An 18,032-nucleotide genomic window follows, 5' to 3' on the forward strand; every position below is an offset into this window, starting at 1 on the left:
ACACTACACTGCGCGCAACCGATTAGTTTAGGGTGAGCCAATCTTCTCACATTCCCCCTTCTCGTTGCCTTTTTATCTTTTTGAACTAAATGGCGTAACACTTAGATGTTTATTGTTTTTCATATATTTATTATTTGGACTTTGATGGGGAGGGGGGAGCATACATAAGGCCCGTTTTTCTCGACATTGGCTGCCGTGTTTATGTTCACGTTACACATTATTTGCTATGAGGGAATGTTCAAAGTCCGTTTGATTGACAATCAAATGTATTGACTCTTTCCACTTGAAGCAAGAGACATAATGATGAGTTCATTGTATAATCTTAAGCATTCAGTCACAAGGATATATCAAATAATCAAGAAACAAAGCTAGAGACAATACGACAACAAAGGGAAAAAAAATTTGCTAACGAATTGACAAGTTGTAGAAAATCAAAGGCACTAAATAAGCTTCACCGGTTTTTCTTCCTTCTCATCGTACACCAATGCATATCATAACGTTCACTTATATATTTCAGAAATGAAATCAAATAGAGATAGAGAGAATACTTGGGAAAAAAAGGGGAGAAAAATGCAGACATTTTTAATTAGTCGCTAATGAATAGCGTGTCATAAGATGTACATAAATATAAAGCCTACTACACCAATTAAATTTTTTTAATTGGTTTGAAGTTGGACACAGAAAAAAAAAAACGAAAGAAGAAGATGTAGTTTGCATTTTTCCCCCCTCTTTTCCTTCCATCGCTACTCCTTCGTATTACTAACTATGTTAATGAGTTGACGAAGCGATGATTGACAAGTTGTTGGCCTGTATAGCAGGAGACGAGAGGAAGCGGCGTGATGTGTTCCTTTTGATCAGGCAACGGATCTGGCCGTAGAATATTTTCAATGCTGAAAACAAATTTGTCCTCACGACGATTCAGCTGAGACTGCTGTTCATGTTGTGGAGTTGCTGGCTGGATAGATGTTTGATGGATCATTCTTGGCTTTCGCTTTCGACGTCGGTAGTTTCCGTGTTCAAACATGTCATAACATCCCGCGTCAAGAGTCCAAAATGCACCTTTCCCCGGTCGACCTTTCTCCCTCGGTACTTTGATGAAACAATCGTTTAAACTTAAATTGTGCCTTATTGAATTTTGCCATCCTTGACGGTTTTCTCGGTAGTACGGAAACCGGTCCATGATGAATTGATAAATGCCGTTTAAGGTGATTTTTTTGTCTGCAGCCGATTGGATGGCCATTGCAATGAGTGCGATGTAGGAGTACTGTAGTAAGGTAAATCACGAACGTTTTAAAATGAATTATTAATGTCCTCTTGTTAAAATTTACAATTTGATAGGCAATACCGGTGGTTTTTCTGTTGCGGCTGCTGATGGAATTAATTCCAGTGACGGGTAACCTTCGGCCGCTGACCAGAGGTAACGACTGAAGGGACTATATGATCCGAAATGTTGTTGAGGTATCCATCCCGATGGATTACTCGGAATCCGAAAGTAGTCCATTAAAATTTGCTGCGAAGTGGCAGATGAACCGTCCATAATGTTGGGTATAAGAAGAATGGAACGCAAACGGCCGTGACAACCTTAATGTTCGTCACGAACGAGAAAAATAAAACTTCCCCTAGGAGTTTTAGTATCACATCTGATGAAGTCACTCAACAATAAGCACATCCGAGCTGATAAGATACTGGCACCCTGTTCACAAAACGACTTATAAAAAACAACAAAGTCCGAACAAATTAAACAAACGCGAAAAACCCGAAAATCATTTAATCACGATGGACTCACGTGCTTTCCAACCAAGACAACTAACGCTGACTGACATATTACGCCTACCTGTGTTCCAATGGAATCTGGACCTTCTAATTATCAGTCAGTTTTATTTTCAATTCTGTGTCAAACCGAAGAAATCAACAACAGCGGACTGTACTTTGAATGGTTCAAGCGTCATGTGAATCGACGGAAGCAACTGCGGCGGCATCGGCTGTTTAGAAAAAAAAATATATAAAGAAAAAAAAAGCAGGTTCGAGAGACACTGGGCGTGTGTCAAGATGAAGCTCCTCCTTCCGAAACAGCTTTCTTCCTCCGATCTGTAAGAGAAAGAAGTCTAAATGAAAAGGGATGGGAAAAGTGATTGCTTGTTGGCAGCAGCATCTCTATCGTCAACAAAACACACACAACCCCGTTTGGAAGAGACGAGTGGAAACAAAAGCAACACGTTGGTACATAACTGCCATGACTATTTGTGACCGCCCACGCTGCTGAAGAAAAAACAACAGCCATTTCCTTTTTACGTTATCGTTCTAAAGTTGTCCTAATTAACTGATGAAGCAACCCGTTATCGGCACACAACGCAAATCAAGAGGAAAGCTTTGAAGGAAAAAGATAAACGGAAGAAATAATAAATCAAAAATCGGTATGATACCTTCCAGCGGATGGTAAGTCGTGCTTCATGTTGACAAAAGCTTGTTAACACAAAATCGAAAATGCAGGAAGAGCAAGAAATTGTTGAAAACACATTTAGAATTGGAACAACAGAACGAGAATTTAGAGACCGACCCTCTCATTATTAGTAAATTTCCGTCAGCAGAGCAAGTTAGGCCACCCACAAAACAAGGACCGTAGAATTTGAGACTGACGCAGCCGTTGGTGCTGCTCTGCTGTGGGAGGGAATAATAGCACTAAACAGAAGAGACGGAGAGAGAGAAAGAGAAAGACGTCCAAGTTTATTTGTTGTGATTGTTCCAAGGGAAGGTAAACACTGCAGAAGCAGCCAGTGGAGCCTGACGCTACTACTTCTCTCCAACTTGTGCTCTTCTTTCTCCTTTCTCTGCGTTACCAGGACTATAAACAAACAAAATTGTCTATCCTCCGTAACTGACATTTGCATTTACCCCTTCTGTTTATTCCTCGAAGTTATGTTGTCACCGTCGGAAGCGAATTCGTTGGTGATTAATCGAGAACTGATAGACAAGAAATCTATCAGACGTCCACTTAACATTTTCGGATTCAAGATAATTGTATATAAACTCGTCTATTACAGCACGTTTGAAGACAACTTTGGTCGATCGAATCCAAACAAGGGGTGTGCTGTTGCATCCAAGAATGACTGAATGAGGGCTACAACTTAGAGTAGGTACGTGAAGAAAAAGAGAGCAAGAAGTCAAAGAGGGCCAAGATGTTTATTTTCCAACTTGCTGCCTGTTTGGTTTGAAAACACCACCGTATTTCGCCGCGCCCTATACTTCGCATCTGTGTGTGCCTGTGTGTACATAACCAATGTTGTGTGTACATAACCAAGACCCCCATCCAGGATTCAATCAGCTGGTAAATCGCTAAGCTCCGGAAATATATGCACAATTCACATATACACAACGCTGTAGAATCTCCAGTATTAACGAAGAGCTTGCAACAATAGCCACACCAAGCGACGCAAGTTTTTAACATTTTGACTTATCTGATGGCAACCAAATGCAAACTAACAGCAAAGCAACAAAGTGCGCTTATCTGTGATGCCAGGATACGCGGGGACGGTCTTGTAAAACACTGTTTATATTGTCTAGCAGCTTTCATAATAAGCGTTTCATTCAGTGTTACTTTAATGTAGAAGCAAAAAAATATTTCATTATTCTTTTTGAAACATTTTTGAAGGGCTTCTCTAGTATTTTTAGTTATAGGTCGTTTGGCCGAGTACTAGTACCTTAAAACTTTACCAGTGTCGGTTGGTAATGTTGACTAACTAGGCTCTTAAATTTTAACAGGATTTGTTTTGTTTGTTTGTTTCTTTGGGTGTTTGTTTGTGTTTGTTTTGGACGACAAAGTCGTGAATTTCGTGACAACGTATGTTAATCTCGTCACGGTTCAGGATGACGTTTGCCTATGCTAGGCTGTGAGTCCTAACAAAGAAGACTTCTATAGAATCATCTATCTCAACGAAGCAGACCAAAACAAACATCACTTTTGACGAATACAACTAAAAAAATTCGGATATTTTATCTTTTTTATTGCACTTAGACTGGTTAATATTTAATAAAGAAGTGCTTCGAAATATTTTCAAGCCCCAAAATCCACCCACACACGGAATGATTGTATTTCATATTGACCGGTACATTTTTTTTCGTTGGCCTTGCCAGGATCAAGCTCCAGGATTCTTCCTCATCAATTCCAAGTCAGATTCCATCATGTCTTTTACCAAATCCTACAAGATGAGGGGAAAGTATGAAAGTGAATCAGTAAAACATCATTAATACAAAATAGTCGACTTACAGGGAATGACACACTAGGTTTCCAACCAAGAACTTTGTTTGCTTTGGAAGAATCGCCCAAAAGAAGATCCTTTTGAAGAAAATAACGTAAATAATTTGAATTTTATTTTCCTGAAATTTTCAGCTTGAGAGGTACTTACAACTTCCGTGGGACGATAATACTTCTTGTTGATCTTGACCCGAATTTTGCCTGATTCAACTTCGATACCCACTTCATCTTCTGCCGTTCCTTCCCACCTAATAGTTTTGTTAATGTGACCGAAGGACATTTCGACAAATTCTCGTACGCTGTGCATCTCTCCTGTCGATATGACGAAATCTTCTGGATTTTCTTGTTGTAGCATTAGCCACATTGCCTTGAGAAAGCAGAACAGCTCAGTGTTTTTCTTTTTTAAATACCCTGTTAGTTTTTTATCATTTACGTACTTCAACATAATCCCTGGCATGACCCCAGTCTCTTTTGGAGTCAAGATTTCCCAGTTCAAAATGTTCCATCTGACCTAGTGCGATTTTGGCGACTGAACGTGTGATCTTTCTTGTTACGAAAGTTTCGCCACGACGGGGACTTTCGTGATTAAAAAGGATGCCATTACAAGCAAACATATTGTAAGCTTCTCGATAATTGGTTACAATCCAATAAGCATACAGCTTCGCCACACCTGGTAAGTAAAACGTTTTATTAATAGTGCAAGTACTGAAATATATTATTTAAGAAAATGACAGCATATCATGTGTGGTACTTACCATATGGAGATCTAGGATAAAAAGGAGTTTTCTCATTCTGAGGCACTTCTTGAACTTTTCCATAAAGTTCTGATGTTGATGCTTGATAAAATTTAACAGATTTTTCTAAACCACAAGTACGAATTGCATCCAAAATTCTAAGTGTTCCCAGGGCATCAACATTGGCAGTGTACTCAGCAAGGTCAAAAGATACTTTGACATGGCTTTGAGCACCCAGATTATAGATTTCAGTGGGTTTGACTTCTGCAATGATTTTCACCAAACAAGAACTGTCTGTCAAGTCACCATAATGTAAATGCATGGCCCCTTCTCTGTGAGATTTTGTGTCGGCATAGAGGTGTTGAATTCTACCCGTGTTGAACGAGCTAGATCTTCTTAAAATGCCATGAACCTGATAACCTTTTGCCAGGAGAAATTCAGCCAAATAAGACCCATCCTGCGGGAAGTAAAAAATTTTTGAATTTAGTTGTTTTATTACGTTGTACAGTCAGTTAACTTGGCCAGTGATCCCCGTAATTAATGCGATCTTCTTATCGACTATTTGAGAAGCCATGACTAAGAATTGATAAGAAAGGATTCGTGCTAAAGACTAAAGTTTAAAAATATAACAGGCGACATCCAACTGTCAAACCAACACGACATTGCCAGATGATGGTAGTAAGAGATCAGTTTCGGGAAAATTGTTAGAGAAACGCCCAAATGCATCCACATTTCTTGACTAAACGTTAACAGGTTTCTTATAGCATTGCGGAAGGTGATGTTTTTGAAATTTAGCCGGTGGTGTTTTCATCTCTCGTACATGCGATAGGCAAATTGTGTTTAATAATACCGAATGGAAACTGGCAGTCTCCGAGGAAACTAAGAAGGATACGTAATTATTTGTCTACGTGGCACGTAACGCAATAGACAATGCGACACGTATAACTTACCCAAGCTGTTAAATGTTTTCAGTAAACGCAATTATTTTTACCTGCCCAGTACAGCCAGAAAGAAGAGCGACTTTCCGTTCTGCCATTTCAGTATCTATATCAGTAGTAAGAGATTAAGAGCTTCAGTTAGAAGAAACTAATACGACAACTTGCGTGGAAATCTTGCGTGTGACTAACTCTGCGTTGGGCTAAGCAGATCTTTTATGCAGGTGAAACAACAGATGGGACGTCTCTATCATAGCCTCCGTAGACAGACGTGGCACTTTCAGTTTGGCTTGATTGTCTTTGAGGATTCCCAAGATTCAAGCCTGGGGTCACTGAACACATTCTTGTTTGAATGACCGACCATGAATCCACTTTCCTCTTCAGTTTGAATATTGCTAAGATGTGAGGATATTTTTCGACGCCTTAAAATTCATTATGAACATAAGGGGTGTTTAATAGTTTCGTTGTAAACCCTGCGTAGAAACGACTAAAAGCCCTCGAACTTTATTCCCAAACCTGCGTATAGGATAGAGGCATTACAGAGTTTCAATAACAACGTGAAAGATCGCTGTAAAAAGAAGAATCTGAGCCCGAATGTTTTTCTTCATATTGCTTTATGAAAGCGTAACGTTTTAGTTTTTACCGCTTTCAGAACAAACCACGTCAGCAAATTTCTAGACAGATGGCTCCGTCATGCCACCTGACAATTAAATCTTCATATTCAAAATTATAACTCTTTATGTTCTACGCGCTCTCTTGTTGAATCCTTTTATGTTTTGCTTGACAGAAGGAAATATGGTCTACAGGTACTCTTCTTCGTATATGTTCAGACAAATTCGTACAACTTTTAGATTTACTTAAACAGGCAACTTTTTTGGCAGGAAAGGTTAGTGATCTTCCTAGCCTCATGGGAAGCTAGCAATGGCCGGTAGAACATTTTCTTGAAAAAATGTCTAGCTGAATGGATGAAGGGGATTGAAAAAGAAGTCCCAATAGCCAGGTAATTCATGTAAATCTGTCATTAAAGAATACGGGGAAAGGGAGTTATCTGAAATTCGTATAAAATGCCTTACCTCTGTTTCAAACAAAATAAGCTTTAGCGCTCTAACGTCACTTTCTGACAACTTTGAAGATTCCTACCGTGTTTCATAGATGGCATCTCGTGTAGAGTCAAGAACTCGGCAAATAAGTAAAGAGGAAGTCACATCAACGTTGGCGTTCATCCATACCTCCTTTTGTCAAATGCGTTGTTTAAAGCATTTTGCTACGAACGAGTGGGTGGTTGCAAAGAACTTTTGAATGTTAAATTGCGGTCTTCTCATATACAAAATTTTATCCCAAAATCCAAAAGTAGAAGATCTCTAACATGCCATATTACTGGCAGAACATAAATACCTACCATTCTGTAAAACACGTCAAATATGCAAGTACAGTGATAGTTGCAGCGGTAACCACACATGAGTTATCGACAACATATCGTTCACAGTTCTTAGATTTGCATTCTATTAAAGTAATAAATTGTTTAGGGATATTTGGGTTTCACAGTAGTCAGTCATATGTTAGTAGACAGTAGCATAGGTGAAGAGATGAAACTATACCCCTGTAAAGTAATTATTACACTTATTCTACATGCGCTCAAAGCAGAACGACCGGAAGTTACGCTTCTACCCTTCGCTTGATAATATCTTTTAGAAAGGACGGATTAATTTAAAATGTTGACCAGATACGCATAGCTTCACATCAAGTACGAGGAACGGGCGGTGATGTGTACTATGCACGGGTGGAGTACACATCAGGATGCAACCTTTATGATTGGTTCACCTGTTCATAACATGACCGCACCTGCAACAATACCGCACATCCGTACCTTTAAAAACAAAAACAGCATGCAGTGTCCGGTAGAAATAGTGCCACAAGGAAATAGAGAAAGCACAAGATGCCCAAGGGTTCTGACAGGAAATGGCGAACACTGATGCCGTTCCAGTCTGCCAGCTACAACTGGAAATTTACACACATCCGACGAACTTTCAAGACCGATTTCACTAAAGCGTAGTATTTTCTAATTTTCATATAGATGGTCAAATTCGTTTTGAATGGAAATGTTGCGGTATTGCTGCAATTGTATTATCTGAAAGCAAGAGGACAGGCTTTACTGCATGCACAAACAAAGCGAAAGGACTTAGTAATAGGAATTTCGGATTTGTATATAATAAAGGAGTGGGAGGACGAAGAGCAGATCGATAGCTTTCAGTTGGAAAATAAATAAAGGAGACTGAGGAAAAGGGCGAAGAAATGTAACAGTTAACAGATTTCGAGTAATTTAAGCATTGTCAGCTTCTGCGTCGGGATCTTCTTCAAAATCCGCCTCATCGTCGGCGGTCGCTTCTTGGTATTGTTGATATTCGGAGACCAGATCGTTCATGTTAGATTCAGCTTCAGTGAACTCCATCTCGTCCATGCCTTCGCCAGTGTACCAATGGAGGAAAGCCTTACGACGGAACATGGCAGAAAATTGTTCCGAAATGCGCTTGAAGAGCTCTTGGATAGCGGTCGAGTTGCCGATGAAAGTGGCTGCCATCTTCAGACCACGTGGCGGAATATCGCAAACTGCCGTCTTGACGTTGTTAGGGATCCATTCGACAAAGTATGACGAGTTCTTGTTCTGGATGTTCAGCATCTGTTCATCGACTTCCTTCATCGACATGCGGCCACGGAAAATGGAGGCTACAGTTAGGTAACGTCCATGGCGCGGATCACAGGCGGCCATCATGTTTTTGGCATCAAACATTTGCTGAGTGAGCTCGGGTACGGTTAGGGCGCGGTACTGTTGCGAGCCACGACTGGTCAACGGGGCGAAGCCGGGCATGAAAAAGTGCAGACGAGGGAAAGGAACCATGTTGACGGCCAATTTTCGGAGATCGGCATTGAGCTGGCCTGGGAAGCGTAGGCAGGTTGTCACGCCCGACATAGTTAGCGAGACGAGGTGGTTGAGATCTCCATAAGTGGGCGTGGTCAGCTTGAGAGTACGGAAACAGATATCATATAGGGCCTCGTTGTCAATGCAGTAGGTTTCGTCGGTATTCTCAACGAGTTGGTGGACAGAGAGAGTAGCATTGTAGGGTTCAACGACGGTATCAGAGACCTTAGGCGAAGGGACGACGGAGAAAGTGTTCATGATGCGGTCAGGGTATTCTTCGCGAATCTTGGAGATCAAGAGGGTTCCCATGCCAGAGCCAGTACCACCTCCCAAGGAATGAGTCAGTTGGAATCCCTAAAAGAAAAAGGAAAAAATAAGTTTTACATTACAAGAAACAGAAACTGTAGGTACCTGAAGACAGTCACACCCTTCGGCTTCTTTCCTGACAACGTCCAAAACAGAATCAACCAATTCAGCTCCCTCAGTGTAGTGACCCTTGGCCCAGTTGTTTCCAGCACCAGATTGCCCAAACACAAAGTTGTCAGGCCTGAAGATTTGACCATAAGGACCAGAACGAACAGAGTCCATGGTACCAGGCTCCAAATCTACCAGAACAGCTCTAGGAACATATTTCCCACCACTGGCCTCATTGTAGTATACATCAATCCTCTCAAGCTGCAGTTCAGATTCTCCCTGGTATACACCATTGGGCTGGATTCCATGTTCATCAGAGATGATTTCCCAGAACTAAAGTTTCAAAGTGAGTAATTATTATACAGAAATATCAGAAATCAAACATTATGCTTATAAAATAATGTCAACTGTAATTATTTTAGATTTTAGGTTTAAAGAGAGTAAGGGTGTGTCTTGCACTACACAATGACAGCATGGCCCCCCAGAAACCGGCTCAATAGAGACCGGAACTGGGTGACAGCTGTCATTAAACTGAAGATAAAAGAACCGTGTTATACTTAAACAAGATTGCTAATATTTACCTTGGCACCGATTTGATTTCCGCACTGGCCGACTTGGATGTGTACGATCTCACGCATTTTGGCTAGTTTCTTTAAGAGGAATGGGTGGGACTGCAGCGAACAGTGCGTACTAGGGTAGTACTCGCTTTAACTTTCGTCGTCGATATCGTGAGTAGCATGACATGGGTGGTATATATACCTTCCGATCTGGTAGTGGTAGCCGAGGGCTAGCTAGCGAGACTGTGGTATAACGAAATCTGGCAAACTCGCCACATTGAATTTACACGCCCTTCAATAAAAATTTTTAAGATAAAAAAACTAATTTGACTTTTTACATGCTATGAATGCATACGGTTTAAAATTTGTTTCCAATTTAGTGATAATTTCTAAGATAAATTTTTTTCAGGTTACATTTGTTCTCGCAGTAGTGTGCCGTTTTCTGGTATCGATATTCCGTATCGATAGTAAATTGATACAACAGAGAACTTTTTATTTTTCTCAATATCTGCAATATTTACTGTCTAATTCCTCTCATGCAAAAAGGTAAAATTATTGTTTAATTTGAAAAACAGCATTCTGCTCTTTGAGTTTATGGCTTCATCACTTTTCTATATGCTGAATTGCCCTGATTCCTTTTAAACAAGATTTCTAACATCCATTTTGTTCTTGCCTAAAAAAAGCCATCTTGCCTTTTATTTGATGACGAAGAAAAACAGACAAGCGCAATGCAGGTTTGTGGTATAAGAAACATGCAATGAAACTCTGGTCACGCCATCATAGTACAAAGGGACTTTAAACAGTATGCTATCAATCACGTACTCCTCGTCAAACTCATGGTACTATCGGTGAAATTTCGACATTGTAAAACTTGTGCAAAAACGGTCATCCTACGTCATCGAATTTTTATGGTGCTGTCGGAACAGTGTGTTCTGTGCAAAGACTATTGAAGGTCACATTGCTTAAGACTTATTTGGAAATTACGATTGAAAGGGGAAATGGAAGAAGGAAGAATCTCCTTTCACGGCCACCAAGACCATCTAACGGCGGGAATATAAAACTGTACTAATGTTTACTGACGTGCTGTCAGAATTGATTAATCTGAAGCTATGACTGTGTTTATCTCATGTTTTGGTGACGAATTCTTCGATCTTATTATTTAATCGCATGGTTACATCAAAGATATCTTCCTAACAATTCAAGGGGTAATACAAATGAATCATCGACTGGCAATTATTTTGCTATTTCTGAGATTTTGTCCATTTCCATTTTCTGAGTGTTTGTTCTGGATGCAAGGAGTATTGCAATTCTTCTCCATCTGGATGCCTTACTCCAGTGTACGTCTATCAAAAAAGTTTTTCTTGAACCCCAATTTTAAAAAAATTATTGCTAATTTCAAATCTGATTTATTTTTTTATATTGTCAGAACAAAAGTTGCTTCTAAAAAGTAATGCAACCCTACGCCCTCCCCACCCCACGTTTGGTTTACGATTTACAACTCTAGATGGCATCCCCGTCAGCCTGTTTATGAAACTGTTGTTGACCGTTTTCAAGTTTTGCAGTAGTCGTTTGAAAGCTCAATTTTGCAGTCAAAACTAATTTGAAACTATAATTACGTAGTTTGGCAAGTTTAACTACTCAGATTTTTTCTTTTGAAATTTTTCAACTTTAAACGGAAGCTCGTAACATAATGGTCGATACGCGCAGAGCATTGTCTTCTAAACTTAAAAAAAAGCTTCTTGAAAAACTGACCCGTATGCCAAGGCTGAAAATGGGGAACAAACTGCTCATATTTGTAATAAAGACTTATAGTTGATGAAAAACATACAATTAATGAATGATTTTATTAGTTTACATTGAGCTATTTTGCTCACATGAAGCAACTTGCAAAGATGGCTACTCTCAATTCCTTGATGGAAAAAAAACGGGCCATAGCCAGTAAACATGTTATAGAAGCTCATCAGGTAGTGTATTCTTGGAATCAGACTTTAAAACATTAAATTATTGATTTTGTTTCAGGCTATTGTGGAAAAAACCAAAATGCAGAGAAAACAAAGAACATTGGATGAAATGCTTAAACATCATAGTAAAGCTTTAAGAAGTCCAACCGATCTCTAAAAATTTGTATTGTTCTTCGCATTTCTCCTATTTATTCACTTCCTCAATTAATGGCATCAAAAATTCTTTCAATTCCTGATAGGCTTTATCAAGTTGGTCATTCACAATTACAATGTCAAAATTACTGGGGTCACTTCCTGGAGAGTAAGCAAACAATTTAAATAAATGTGAACAAACACTTCTAAAATGGTATACCATATTCCATCTCAGCTTTTGCTGTTAGAAGTCGTTTTTGGAGACTCTCTTCACTTTCAGTGTTTCGTCCCCTAAGTCTTTGCTCTAGCACTTCCATTGAAGGAGGCTTCATAAAAATGAAAACAGGATTAAGAGATGTTTGTCTTATAGACTTCACACCCTGAGTATCAATATCCAAAATGCATATTTTATTGCCGCGCTGAACGTCCTCTACCGCTTTTTTACTGTATGAATTGAGTAGCATTTGTTAGATTTAATCAAACAATATAAAAGTATTCTTTATATTACCTTGTACCATACAGATTACCAGAGAAGGTAGCTGATTCAATGAATTCTCCATTAGATATTCCTTTTTCCATAACTTCCTTTGACACATAATGGTAGTCCTTCCCATCAATTTCACCAGGTCTAGGAGATCTTGTAGTATGGGATACCGAAAATCCAAATACACCATTAAAATCATTCATGATTTGTTTAATAAGTGTAGATTTTCCTGATCCAGATGGACCACAAAAGACTAGTGGACGTGGACCCAAAGAAGAAATGGCAGGAGCCATGGCTATCTTTCGAATGAAATCTAGAAGAGAAATGACATTATTATATCACAGCATCCCATTTATAGCAATCTTTGTGTTAGTCATTTAGTCACACACACAGGAAGTTGCTAAGCAACGAAAGAGGATACATTCTCTATTGATGATATTGATTCTTTTAATTGGAGGAAAGCCGACAATACACAGTATCCGGAAAGACATGCAAGTTTCTTGAGGATGGAATGAAGGCGGGTTTAGTGTGTTACAAGAGCCGAGCGTAATTTAAGATAGAATTCGAGAAGGCAAGCAACAAAAGAAAAGCACCCAGTAGTTTGTACCTAACATCTTGAAGGAGGCGCAATTATGAATATAGTTTGTTTACCTAAACAGGTACGATAAATAAACTAAGAATGCAGCGATTGGACTGTAATCAACCCAAGGTCTACAAATACTACATTAAATTACTAATAAAATAACTGGTAAAAGGGAAGACACGACGCCTTTAAAATGTCAAAAGCCCACGTGGCAAGTTTGGCGGCAACAGCTTGATATTATGCCATGATTTTAATTAGGACGCTCCATTTAATGACCTGAATAAAAATTTAGAAAGTATTAGCGCAATAAAGAATTACCACATAAAGTGATTAACTATTTAAAAACTCATTTGGCAACTAAATTATTTACTAACAATTTGGCAACGCAAACTTTTACCCTTCCCTCCGCGTACGTGTCGTCCGCAGATTTCACACAGAATTGTTAGGTTCATACAATCTCGTGAATAGTTTTCCTTTGGTTTCTCAAAATACAGCGAAGTACCAGGCTGTTTACCTGTATGTTCTTGATATACGTTCCACAGTTGCTTATGACAAGATGTGTCTTCCATTTCAAGATAACAGGGATGAAAATAACAAGTGTGTTCTTCAAGAAATTCCTTGAAAAGCAAACGTAAAAATAAAACATCAAAAGATAATTTAAACTTTGCGGAAATTTGAGTATCTGTTTACCACTAAAATCAAGCTTTAATAATGGCTACTGCCACCATGAGTTACCAAACATCTGGTGTGGCTGCTGTTGGATTGACTGCACAAGAGCAGAAGGACATGGAAAGATTTGTGAAATTTTTGAGCCAAAAAATGGTACAAGTCATTGTTCAATCAAGGCTTGGGGAAAAGATTTGCACTCCATGCAAGGCACACCCTTCTACATCAGACTGGTTTAATTTGGGAATTGAAGATATCCCAGAAGTGGTTGTAGAAACAAAAAAAGCATTAAAAGGACAACTTCTTACCATTGGGAGCCCACCTTTATGTGTTGAAATATCTTTAAAAACTGTTGAAGGTGATTCATTAATTCTAGAAAATTGGAGTCTGACAGTTAATGAAAATTCAGAACCACTGAATCGAGTCACCTATACTGTGTACAGCAGAATGTCTTTACTATTGAAATCCATAATTTCAGTCAGTAGAATAACTCCTGCATACAAACTTTCTGGAAGACAAGGAGCAGACAGCTTCGTTTTGTGCTATCGCGTATATTGTGGCGAACCTCATGGATTGGGTACTTCGACCAAAAACTGTACCATCGGTCAAGTTGACACACCCATCGGCTTGTATAGCGTCGTGTTGAGCTATCGCACGCAACTAGCCCTATCTCCGAAAGACGGAGCAATGTTGGTGAAAAGTGACCATTTCGATCAGCATTTGATAAGTGATCAATACAGTCCACGGCTATGCCGAGCAGCCGACAGTAAAGGAGACAGAGGAGGAGAAAGTAGTAGCGGAAGCGAGCCCGTAGCATCAGATGAGAGTCAAGATGCATGTCGGTTGTTTGTCAATTCGCCACCAGGCAACAAAGTAGCAGAGTATCAAAATTTACTGCAGCAAAACCGATACTCCTTTGATGACGGACCCAAGTTTGGTGCGTTTGCCGATCCATCTTCTGCTCGCCGTAACCTATCTGCTGAGTTCGTGTTACCGGAATTGCCACTACCCACATTTATGAAAATCAAGAGCTTAAAAGATGTAAAAAAAGAAAACGAGCAGCGTCCTCTAGTCACTGGTGGTTCGGCTGTGGTTCCAACAAAAGAGGTCGATGTAACCGAAAACGCAAATCAGACGAATATCTCGATAGGACCTGTCAGTACTAGTGACGAATTCGTTATGGTTGAGTCGCTGAAAACACCGTTCACCGAAGGAGACTCATCTCACGATGTCGGTGCCTTTTTCCGTGAATGTCAATCGGCTCCCGTTTCCCTGCAATCTTTTAATCGCTCATGTGGCATCGCTACCCAAGAGATCGGTTCTCAGCTTGAACAATTCGAAAAAGACCTCGAAGGTTATGACGACCTCGTACAGTCGCTGTGCATAGATTCTGATGAGAGTGGAAAATAGTGAACTCCATCTGTATAAAGCATGTACATTGATATGACTAACCAATATATTGCTGGGAAAACGATTTTGTTTTCTTCCTATTTATTACGAGACGAAAGGCATTAAGCAAAAAGTACACGAAATACTAGACTAAGTTTGCAGTTGACACACAGTACATACGAGTTGTATTTCCAAGAGGAACCGAAATGTTTGTGGCTTAAAATAGCCTTGAATTATTCAAGGTTCGTCTAAATGGAGAAGGTTAGTAATAAATTAGGAATTGCAAAATAACGTTATCCATTTCATAGATAGCTAATGGCATTTTTTAATCCTCTTTTTTTTTTGTTAAAGTTCGTCTTGAAAACGATGGATGTTGTTGAGATGGTCTCCGTAGTCTGTCGCTTCGGATCCTACGAAAACGTCATGGTGTTCGAGAATCTCTTCGAAGGATAGCAAACCGTCATGGTCATCATCGGCTGACGCGAAAAGGTGTTCCACCTCTTCTCCAGCAATCTCCCTAGAAATAGATTTCTCAAAATTAGCAAGTATCCTAAATTAATGAAAGGCCGAGACTGAAGAATTAGGGCTTACTCTGTGCTAGGTAAGACCCAGCTGATGATTTCCCTGGCACTCATTCGCCCATCCGCGTCCGAGTCCAGCTCGTGGTCAAACTTCTCCTTTTCGGCTATTAACCAAGCCTTGTCTTTTGATTGCCCTGGGACAATTTTTAAAGGAGAACGGTGTGTCATTCAAGAGAAAATGTAAAGGTTTGTAGAAATGAACAACTAACGAAAACCATCTAATTACGAATAACAAGTGAAGGAAAGACGTCGTAAGATAAAAAGCCGGGACAAGATGTAAGCCGCATTTTCAGTCTTGGCCTTTCAGTTTGCATTATCGCAAGATAGAGCAGCACTTACTCGTTACTTGGGGCTACCCATCGTTTAAACTCGATTGAGTCTAAACGTCCATCCCCATTAGTGTCGAAATCAGTGTCAAACATTTCTTTTTGCTTCGCTACTTCAACATCTGAATCTAAGATTTACTTTCAATGTGAATAAATAGGCAACATGCAGACAGTATTTGCTTATACGAGTACCTCGATCGCCAATGTACTCTTGAAAATCTATAAATCCATCCTTGTTGATATCTTTCTCTTCAAGAGTTTGTCTCAAAATAACCTCAAGCATGTGAGGTGCTTCTTCTGGATGAGTAAATGACAAAAATTCTTGAGAATCTAGCTTTCCATCTTTGTTTACATCTGCTGTTTCAAAGAGTTCCTTATCATTCTTCATTAAGGCCTTTTCTTCAGCATGCTCTTTCCCAGAGAAAATGCTTCCTTCTTCAATTTCATCATCCACACCATAAGTTTCAGCTTTATACTCATTCCAAGTTACTTGATTGTCCTTGTTTAAGTCAACTTCAGCCAACTTTTCCCGAGACTCTTCTTCTGAAAGTGATTTGAAAGACCTGAGAATCCATTGCTTCAGCTCTGTGGTGGTGATATCTTTATTGCTATCCACATCCATTTTTGTAAGCAAAACACCTAATCTTTTCTTTGCTTCTTCTGGAGGTAAGTGGTCAAATTCTTCTGCTTCTTGTGTACTACCCAAGATAGCCTCATGATCAAATTCAACATTATGGTCTTCCCCTCCATAGTGAGAATGATCCCTCGGACTATATGCTCCATCTACTTCTCGTTCTGTTCCATGTTTGTGGCTGTGAGGGCTTGCATTTGACTGTGCACAAAGGCTAAAAGTAAAAATTACAACTGAAAATAGAGACACATACATTTTGCAATACGTTAAGATCAATGCTCTTAATTCACAAGGTTGATTTTCGAAGCACAAGTTATATATCTGTGTTTTCAGAAAAAATAACACAGGGGTTTGGCAGCCAAATGCCGCTTGCCTTCACGATGCGTGATGGAAAAAACAGACTCTTGTGGTAGAGGGACAAACATGTATTGTATCTATACTCCAGATGAAGCCGAATAAATAAAAAAAAACTAATTAAACAAATTAACTTAATATTTCATATTTCACTTCATGATTAAAAATATTGTAAAATTAATAGTGTGGTATTAAAACTGAAAAACACATTTATTGAAATTTTGTTAAATAAAATTTTTTGAAAAAATGGCGTACATCGGTACATTAAATCATTATGTAATGGCTTACACGTTTTGCTTTCTAGCGTCTTCAGTTTTTAGTCATTTCGTTTTATTTTATTTGCAAAGTATTTTTTTTTGTGGAATCCGTAGTTTCTAGTATTCTAGCAATGTAGAATGGCGCCTGATGGTGGTAGGCTACCATGTTAAATAACCACTATGCTTAAACATAAAACTTTGATAATGCTAAGACGGCAAATTCATTTAACATTTATACCCTATTACAGTCTATAATCTATGGTAAAATTAATATTGGGTTTGTTTCTGTAAATTTCGTCAACAGCTTGCTTGAAATATATTTCTGTTGGGTTTTTAGATCCCCAAAACGATGGCTTTTTGGATAGCTTTTGGAGTGTTATTGTGTATTGGACTACTAACAGTTGGTACCATTAGAACTAGTGGAAATAATGTTTCCCAAACAGTTTTTCTGTAGCTCTGTGAGCAGCTATTAGTGTAAAAAAATTATGAACAGATGGGGAAGCATTTATTTAATCTCAACTAGAGTTGTTGGGCTCCGATGTGGCAACGCTTCATCCCACGATATTTTGTCTTAACAGATAGAAATTTGTGTTGAAAATTTCTGCGTAGCGTATTCTGCGCACTTCAAACGTGTATATATGATATCCTCTCAAGTGTTTTTCAAAAAACTGTTCTTCTCGGTAAATATATTTCCTTGTTGTAATGTCTTGATTTACGTAAATGTGATATTTTTCATTTTTTACGTCAGTGATTCCCTGATGCAAATCGAAAATTTTGACTGCTTAAAAACTTGCCTAGTATGTTACATAATTAGTTGACTAGATAAGCAATGTCAGTATGTAACTCAACAAGCAAGAAA

At 39.0% G+C, this 18,032-nt stretch overlaps 7 protein-coding genes across 16 annotated transcripts; 2 read left to right on the forward strand and 5 right to left on the reverse strand.

Annotated features, from left to right (window-relative positions):
- Window positions 1–347: 347 nt before the first annotated feature.
- On the reverse strand, window positions 348–3,419 carry LOC130704495 (forkhead box protein L1-like). Of its 3 annotated transcripts, none has more exons than XM_059494777.1 (3): window positions 1,835–3,419; window positions 1,346–1,581; window positions 348–1,264 (listed from the first exon to the last, which is right to left on the reverse strand). In XM_059494777.1, exons 2-3 carry the CDS (start codon window positions 1,535–1,537, stop codon window positions 764–766), a joined length of 693 nt encoding a protein of 230 aa, XP_059350760.1. In that variant the 5' UTR covers window positions 1,538–1,581; window positions 1,835–3,419; the 3' UTR covers window positions 348–763. The 3 variants fall into 3 exon arrangements, with proteins under 3 accessions (XP_059350760.1, XP_059350759.1, XP_057381907.1); XM_059494776.1 differs by having other exon boundaries at window positions 1,346–1,708; XM_057525924.2 differs by lacking the exon at window positions 1,835–3,419 and having other exon boundaries at window positions 1,346–1,713.
- Window positions 3,420–4,129: 710 nt separating this feature from the next.
- LOC130704489 (GDP-mannose 4,6 dehydratase-like) lies at window positions 4,130–6,120 on the reverse strand. Of its 2 annotated transcripts, none has more exons than XM_057525915.2 (6): window positions 5,978–6,120; window positions 5,008–5,443; window positions 4,690–4,922; window positions 4,404–4,619; window positions 4,265–4,333; window positions 4,130–4,196 (listed from the first exon to the last, which is right to left on the reverse strand). In XM_057525915.2, exons 1-6 carry the CDS (start codon window positions 6,020–6,022, stop codon window positions 4,134–4,136), a joined length of 1,062 nt encoding a protein of 353 aa, XP_057381898.1. In that variant the 5' UTR covers window positions 6,023–6,120; the 3' UTR covers window positions 4,130–4,133. The 2 variants fall into 2 exon arrangements, with proteins under 2 accessions (XP_057381898.1, XP_057381897.1); XM_057525914.2 differs by lacking the exon at window positions 5,978–6,120 and adding an exon at window positions 5,504–5,656.
- Window positions 6,121–8,023: 1,903 nt separating this feature from the next.
- LOC130704486 (tubulin beta chain-like) lies at window positions 8,024–9,995 on the reverse strand. Its single transcript, XM_057525908.2, has 3 exons — window positions 9,834–9,995; window positions 9,250–9,585; window positions 8,024–9,192 (listed from the first exon to the last, which is right to left on the reverse strand). Exons 1-3 carry the CDS (start codon window positions 9,888–9,890, stop codon window positions 8,242–8,244), a joined length of 1,344 nt encoding a protein of 447 aa, XP_057381891.1. The 5' UTR covers window positions 9,891–9,995; the 3' UTR covers window positions 8,024–8,241.
- Window positions 9,996–10,405: 410 nt separating this feature from the next.
- On the forward strand, window positions 10,406–12,324 carry LOC130704496 (uncharacterized). Of its 3 annotated transcripts, XR_009004962.2 has the most exons (5): window positions 10,406–11,146; window positions 11,236–11,604; window positions 11,660–11,773; window positions 11,829–11,933; window positions 12,010–12,324. XR_009004962.2 is itself a non-coding variant. In XM_057525926.2 (3 exons), the coding sequence occupies exons 1-3, from the start codon at window positions 11,500–11,502 to the stop codon at window positions 11,925–11,927; spliced, it is 318 nt and encodes a 105-aa protein (XP_057381909.1). In that variant the 5' UTR covers window positions 11,298–11,499; the 3' UTR covers window positions 11,928–12,324. The 3 variants fall into 3 exon arrangements, 1 of the variants encoding a protein (XP_057381909.1); XR_009420747.1 differs by having other exon boundaries at window positions 10,408–11,146; window positions 11,829–12,324; XM_057525926.2 differs by lacking the exon at window positions 10,406–11,146 and having other exon boundaries at window positions 11,298–11,604; window positions 11,829–12,324.
- LOC130704492 (guanylate kinase-like) lies at window positions 11,919–13,193 on the reverse strand. Of its 3 annotated transcripts, none has more exons than XM_059494775.1 (4): window positions 13,038–13,193; window positions 12,411–12,699; window positions 12,123–12,346; window positions 11,919–12,064 (listed from the first exon to the last, which is right to left on the reverse strand). In XM_059494775.1, the coding sequence occupies exons 2-4, from the start codon at window positions 12,677–12,679 to the stop codon at window positions 11,955–11,957; spliced, it is 603 nt and encodes a 200-aa protein (XP_059350758.1). In that variant the 5' UTR covers window positions 12,680–12,699; window positions 13,038–13,193; the 3' UTR covers window positions 11,919–11,954. The 3 variants fall into 3 exon arrangements, with proteins under 3 accessions (XP_059350758.1, XP_057381902.1, XP_057381903.1); XM_057525919.2 differs by having other exon boundaries at window positions 12,778–13,189; XM_057525920.2 differs by having other exon boundaries at window positions 12,994–13,187.
- A 205-nt stretch (window positions 13,194–13,398) lies between these two features.
- Window positions 13,399–15,109, forward strand: LOC130704484 (autophagy-related protein 13-like). The gene has a single exon (XM_057525905.2). It carries the CDS (start codon window positions 13,681–13,683, stop codon window positions 15,043–15,045), a length of 1,365 nt encoding a protein of 454 aa, XP_057381888.1. The 5' UTR covers window positions 13,399–13,680; the 3' UTR covers window positions 15,046–15,109.
- A 247-nt stretch (window positions 15,110–15,356) lies between these two features.
- On the reverse strand, window positions 15,357–16,971 carry LOC130704497 (reticulocalbin-2-like). 3 transcript variants are annotated; one of them, XR_009420745.1, is made up of 4 exons: window positions 16,124–16,971; window positions 15,945–16,059; window positions 15,616–15,739; window positions 15,357–15,541 (listed from the first exon to the last, which is right to left on the reverse strand). XR_009420745.1 is itself a non-coding variant. In XM_057525927.2 (3 exons), the coding sequence occupies exons 1-3, from the start codon at window positions 16,815–16,817 to the stop codon at window positions 15,370–15,372; spliced, it is 990 nt and encodes a 329-aa protein (XP_057381910.1). In that variant the 5' UTR covers window positions 16,818–16,971; the 3' UTR covers window positions 15,357–15,369. The 3 variants fall into 3 exon arrangements, 2 of the variants coding, with proteins under 2 accessions (XP_057381910.1, XP_059350756.1); XM_057525927.2 differs by lacking the exon at window positions 15,945–16,059; XM_059494773.1 differs by lacking the exon at window positions 15,616–15,739 and having other exon boundaries at window positions 16,124–16,970.
- Window positions 16,972–18,032: the final 1,061 nt, after the last annotated feature.

Source organism: Daphnia carinata, chromosome 3 (assembly GCF_022539665.2).
Source record: "Daphnia carinata strain CSIRO-1 chromosome 3, CSIRO_AGI_Dcar_HiC_V3, whole genome shotgun sequence".
Lineage (NCBI taxonomy): Eukaryota > Metazoa > Arthropoda > Branchiopoda > Diplostraca > Daphniidae > Daphnia > Daphnia carinata.

Coding starts and splice junctions, on each gene's coding strand:
- LOC130704495 (XM_059494777.1), bottom strand. CDS start 1,537: ATGGACGGTTCATCTGCCACTTCGCAGCAAATTTTAATGGACTACTTT. Junction 1,265..1,345: donor CCGCAACAGAAAAACCACCG/GTATTGCCTATC, acceptor ACCTTACTACAG/TACTCCTACATCGCACTCAT.
- LOC130704489 (XM_057525914.2), bottom strand. CDS start 5,560: ATGGCTTCTCAAATAGTCGATAAGAAGATCGCATTAATTACGGGGATC. Junction 4,620..4,689: donor ATGCCAGGGATTATGTTGAA/GTACGTAAATGA, acceptor TGCTTTCTCAAG/GCAATGTGGCTAATGCTACA. Junction 4,334..4,403: donor ATTATCGTCCCACGGAAGTT/GTAAGTACCTCT, acceptor TTTCTTCAAAAG/GATCTTCTTTTGGGCGATTC.
- LOC130704486 (XM_057525908.2), bottom strand. CDS start 9,890: ATGCGTGAGATCGTACACATCCAAGTCGGCCAGTGCGGAAATCAAATC. Junction 9,586..9,833: donor GAAATCAAATCGGTGCCAAG/GTAAATATTAGC, acceptor TTGAAACTTTAG/TTCTGGGAAATCATCTCTGA. Junction 9,193..9,249: donor AAGGGTGTGACTGTCTTCAG/GTACCTACAGTT, acceptor TTTTTCTTTTAG/GGATTCCAACTGACTCATTC.
- LOC130704496 (XM_057525926.2), top strand. CDS start 11,500: ATGGTCGATACGCGCAGAGCATTGTCTTCTAAACTTAAAAAAAAGCTT. Junction 11,605..11,659: donor GGAACAAACTGCTCATATTT/GTAATAAAGACT, acceptor TGATTTTATTAG/TTTACATTGAGCTATTTTGC. Junction 11,774..11,828: donor ATGTTATAGAAGCTCATCAG/GTAGTGTATTCT, acceptor ATTTTGTTTCAG/GCTATTGTGGAAAAAACCAA.
- LOC130704492 (XM_057525919.2), bottom strand. CDS start 12,877: ATGTCTTTCCGGATACTGTGTATTGTCGGCTTTCCTCCAATTAAAAGA. Junction 12,347..12,410: donor GGTAATCTGTATGGTACAAG/GTAATATAAAGA, acceptor CAATTCATACAG/TAAAAAAGCGGTAGAGGACG. Junction 12,065..12,122: donor AAAAGCTGAGATGGAATATG/GTATACCATTTT, acceptor CTTACTCTCCAG/GAAGTGACCCCAGTAATTTT.
- LOC130704484 (XM_057525905.2), top strand. CDS start 13,681: ATGGCTACTGCCACCATGAGTTACCAAACATCTGGTGTGGCTGCTGTT.
- LOC130704497 (XM_057525927.2), bottom strand. CDS start 16,817: ATGTATGTGTCTCTATTTTCAGTTGTAATTTTTACTTTTAGCCTTTGT. Junction 15,740..16,123: donor AGAGTACATTGGCGATCGAG/GTACTCGTATAA, acceptor AAATTGTCCCAG/GGCAATCAAAAGACAAGGCT. Junction 15,542..15,615: donor TGGGTCTTACCTAGCACAGA/GTAAGCCCTAAT, acceptor ATCTATTTCTAG/GGAGATTGCTGGAGAAGAGG.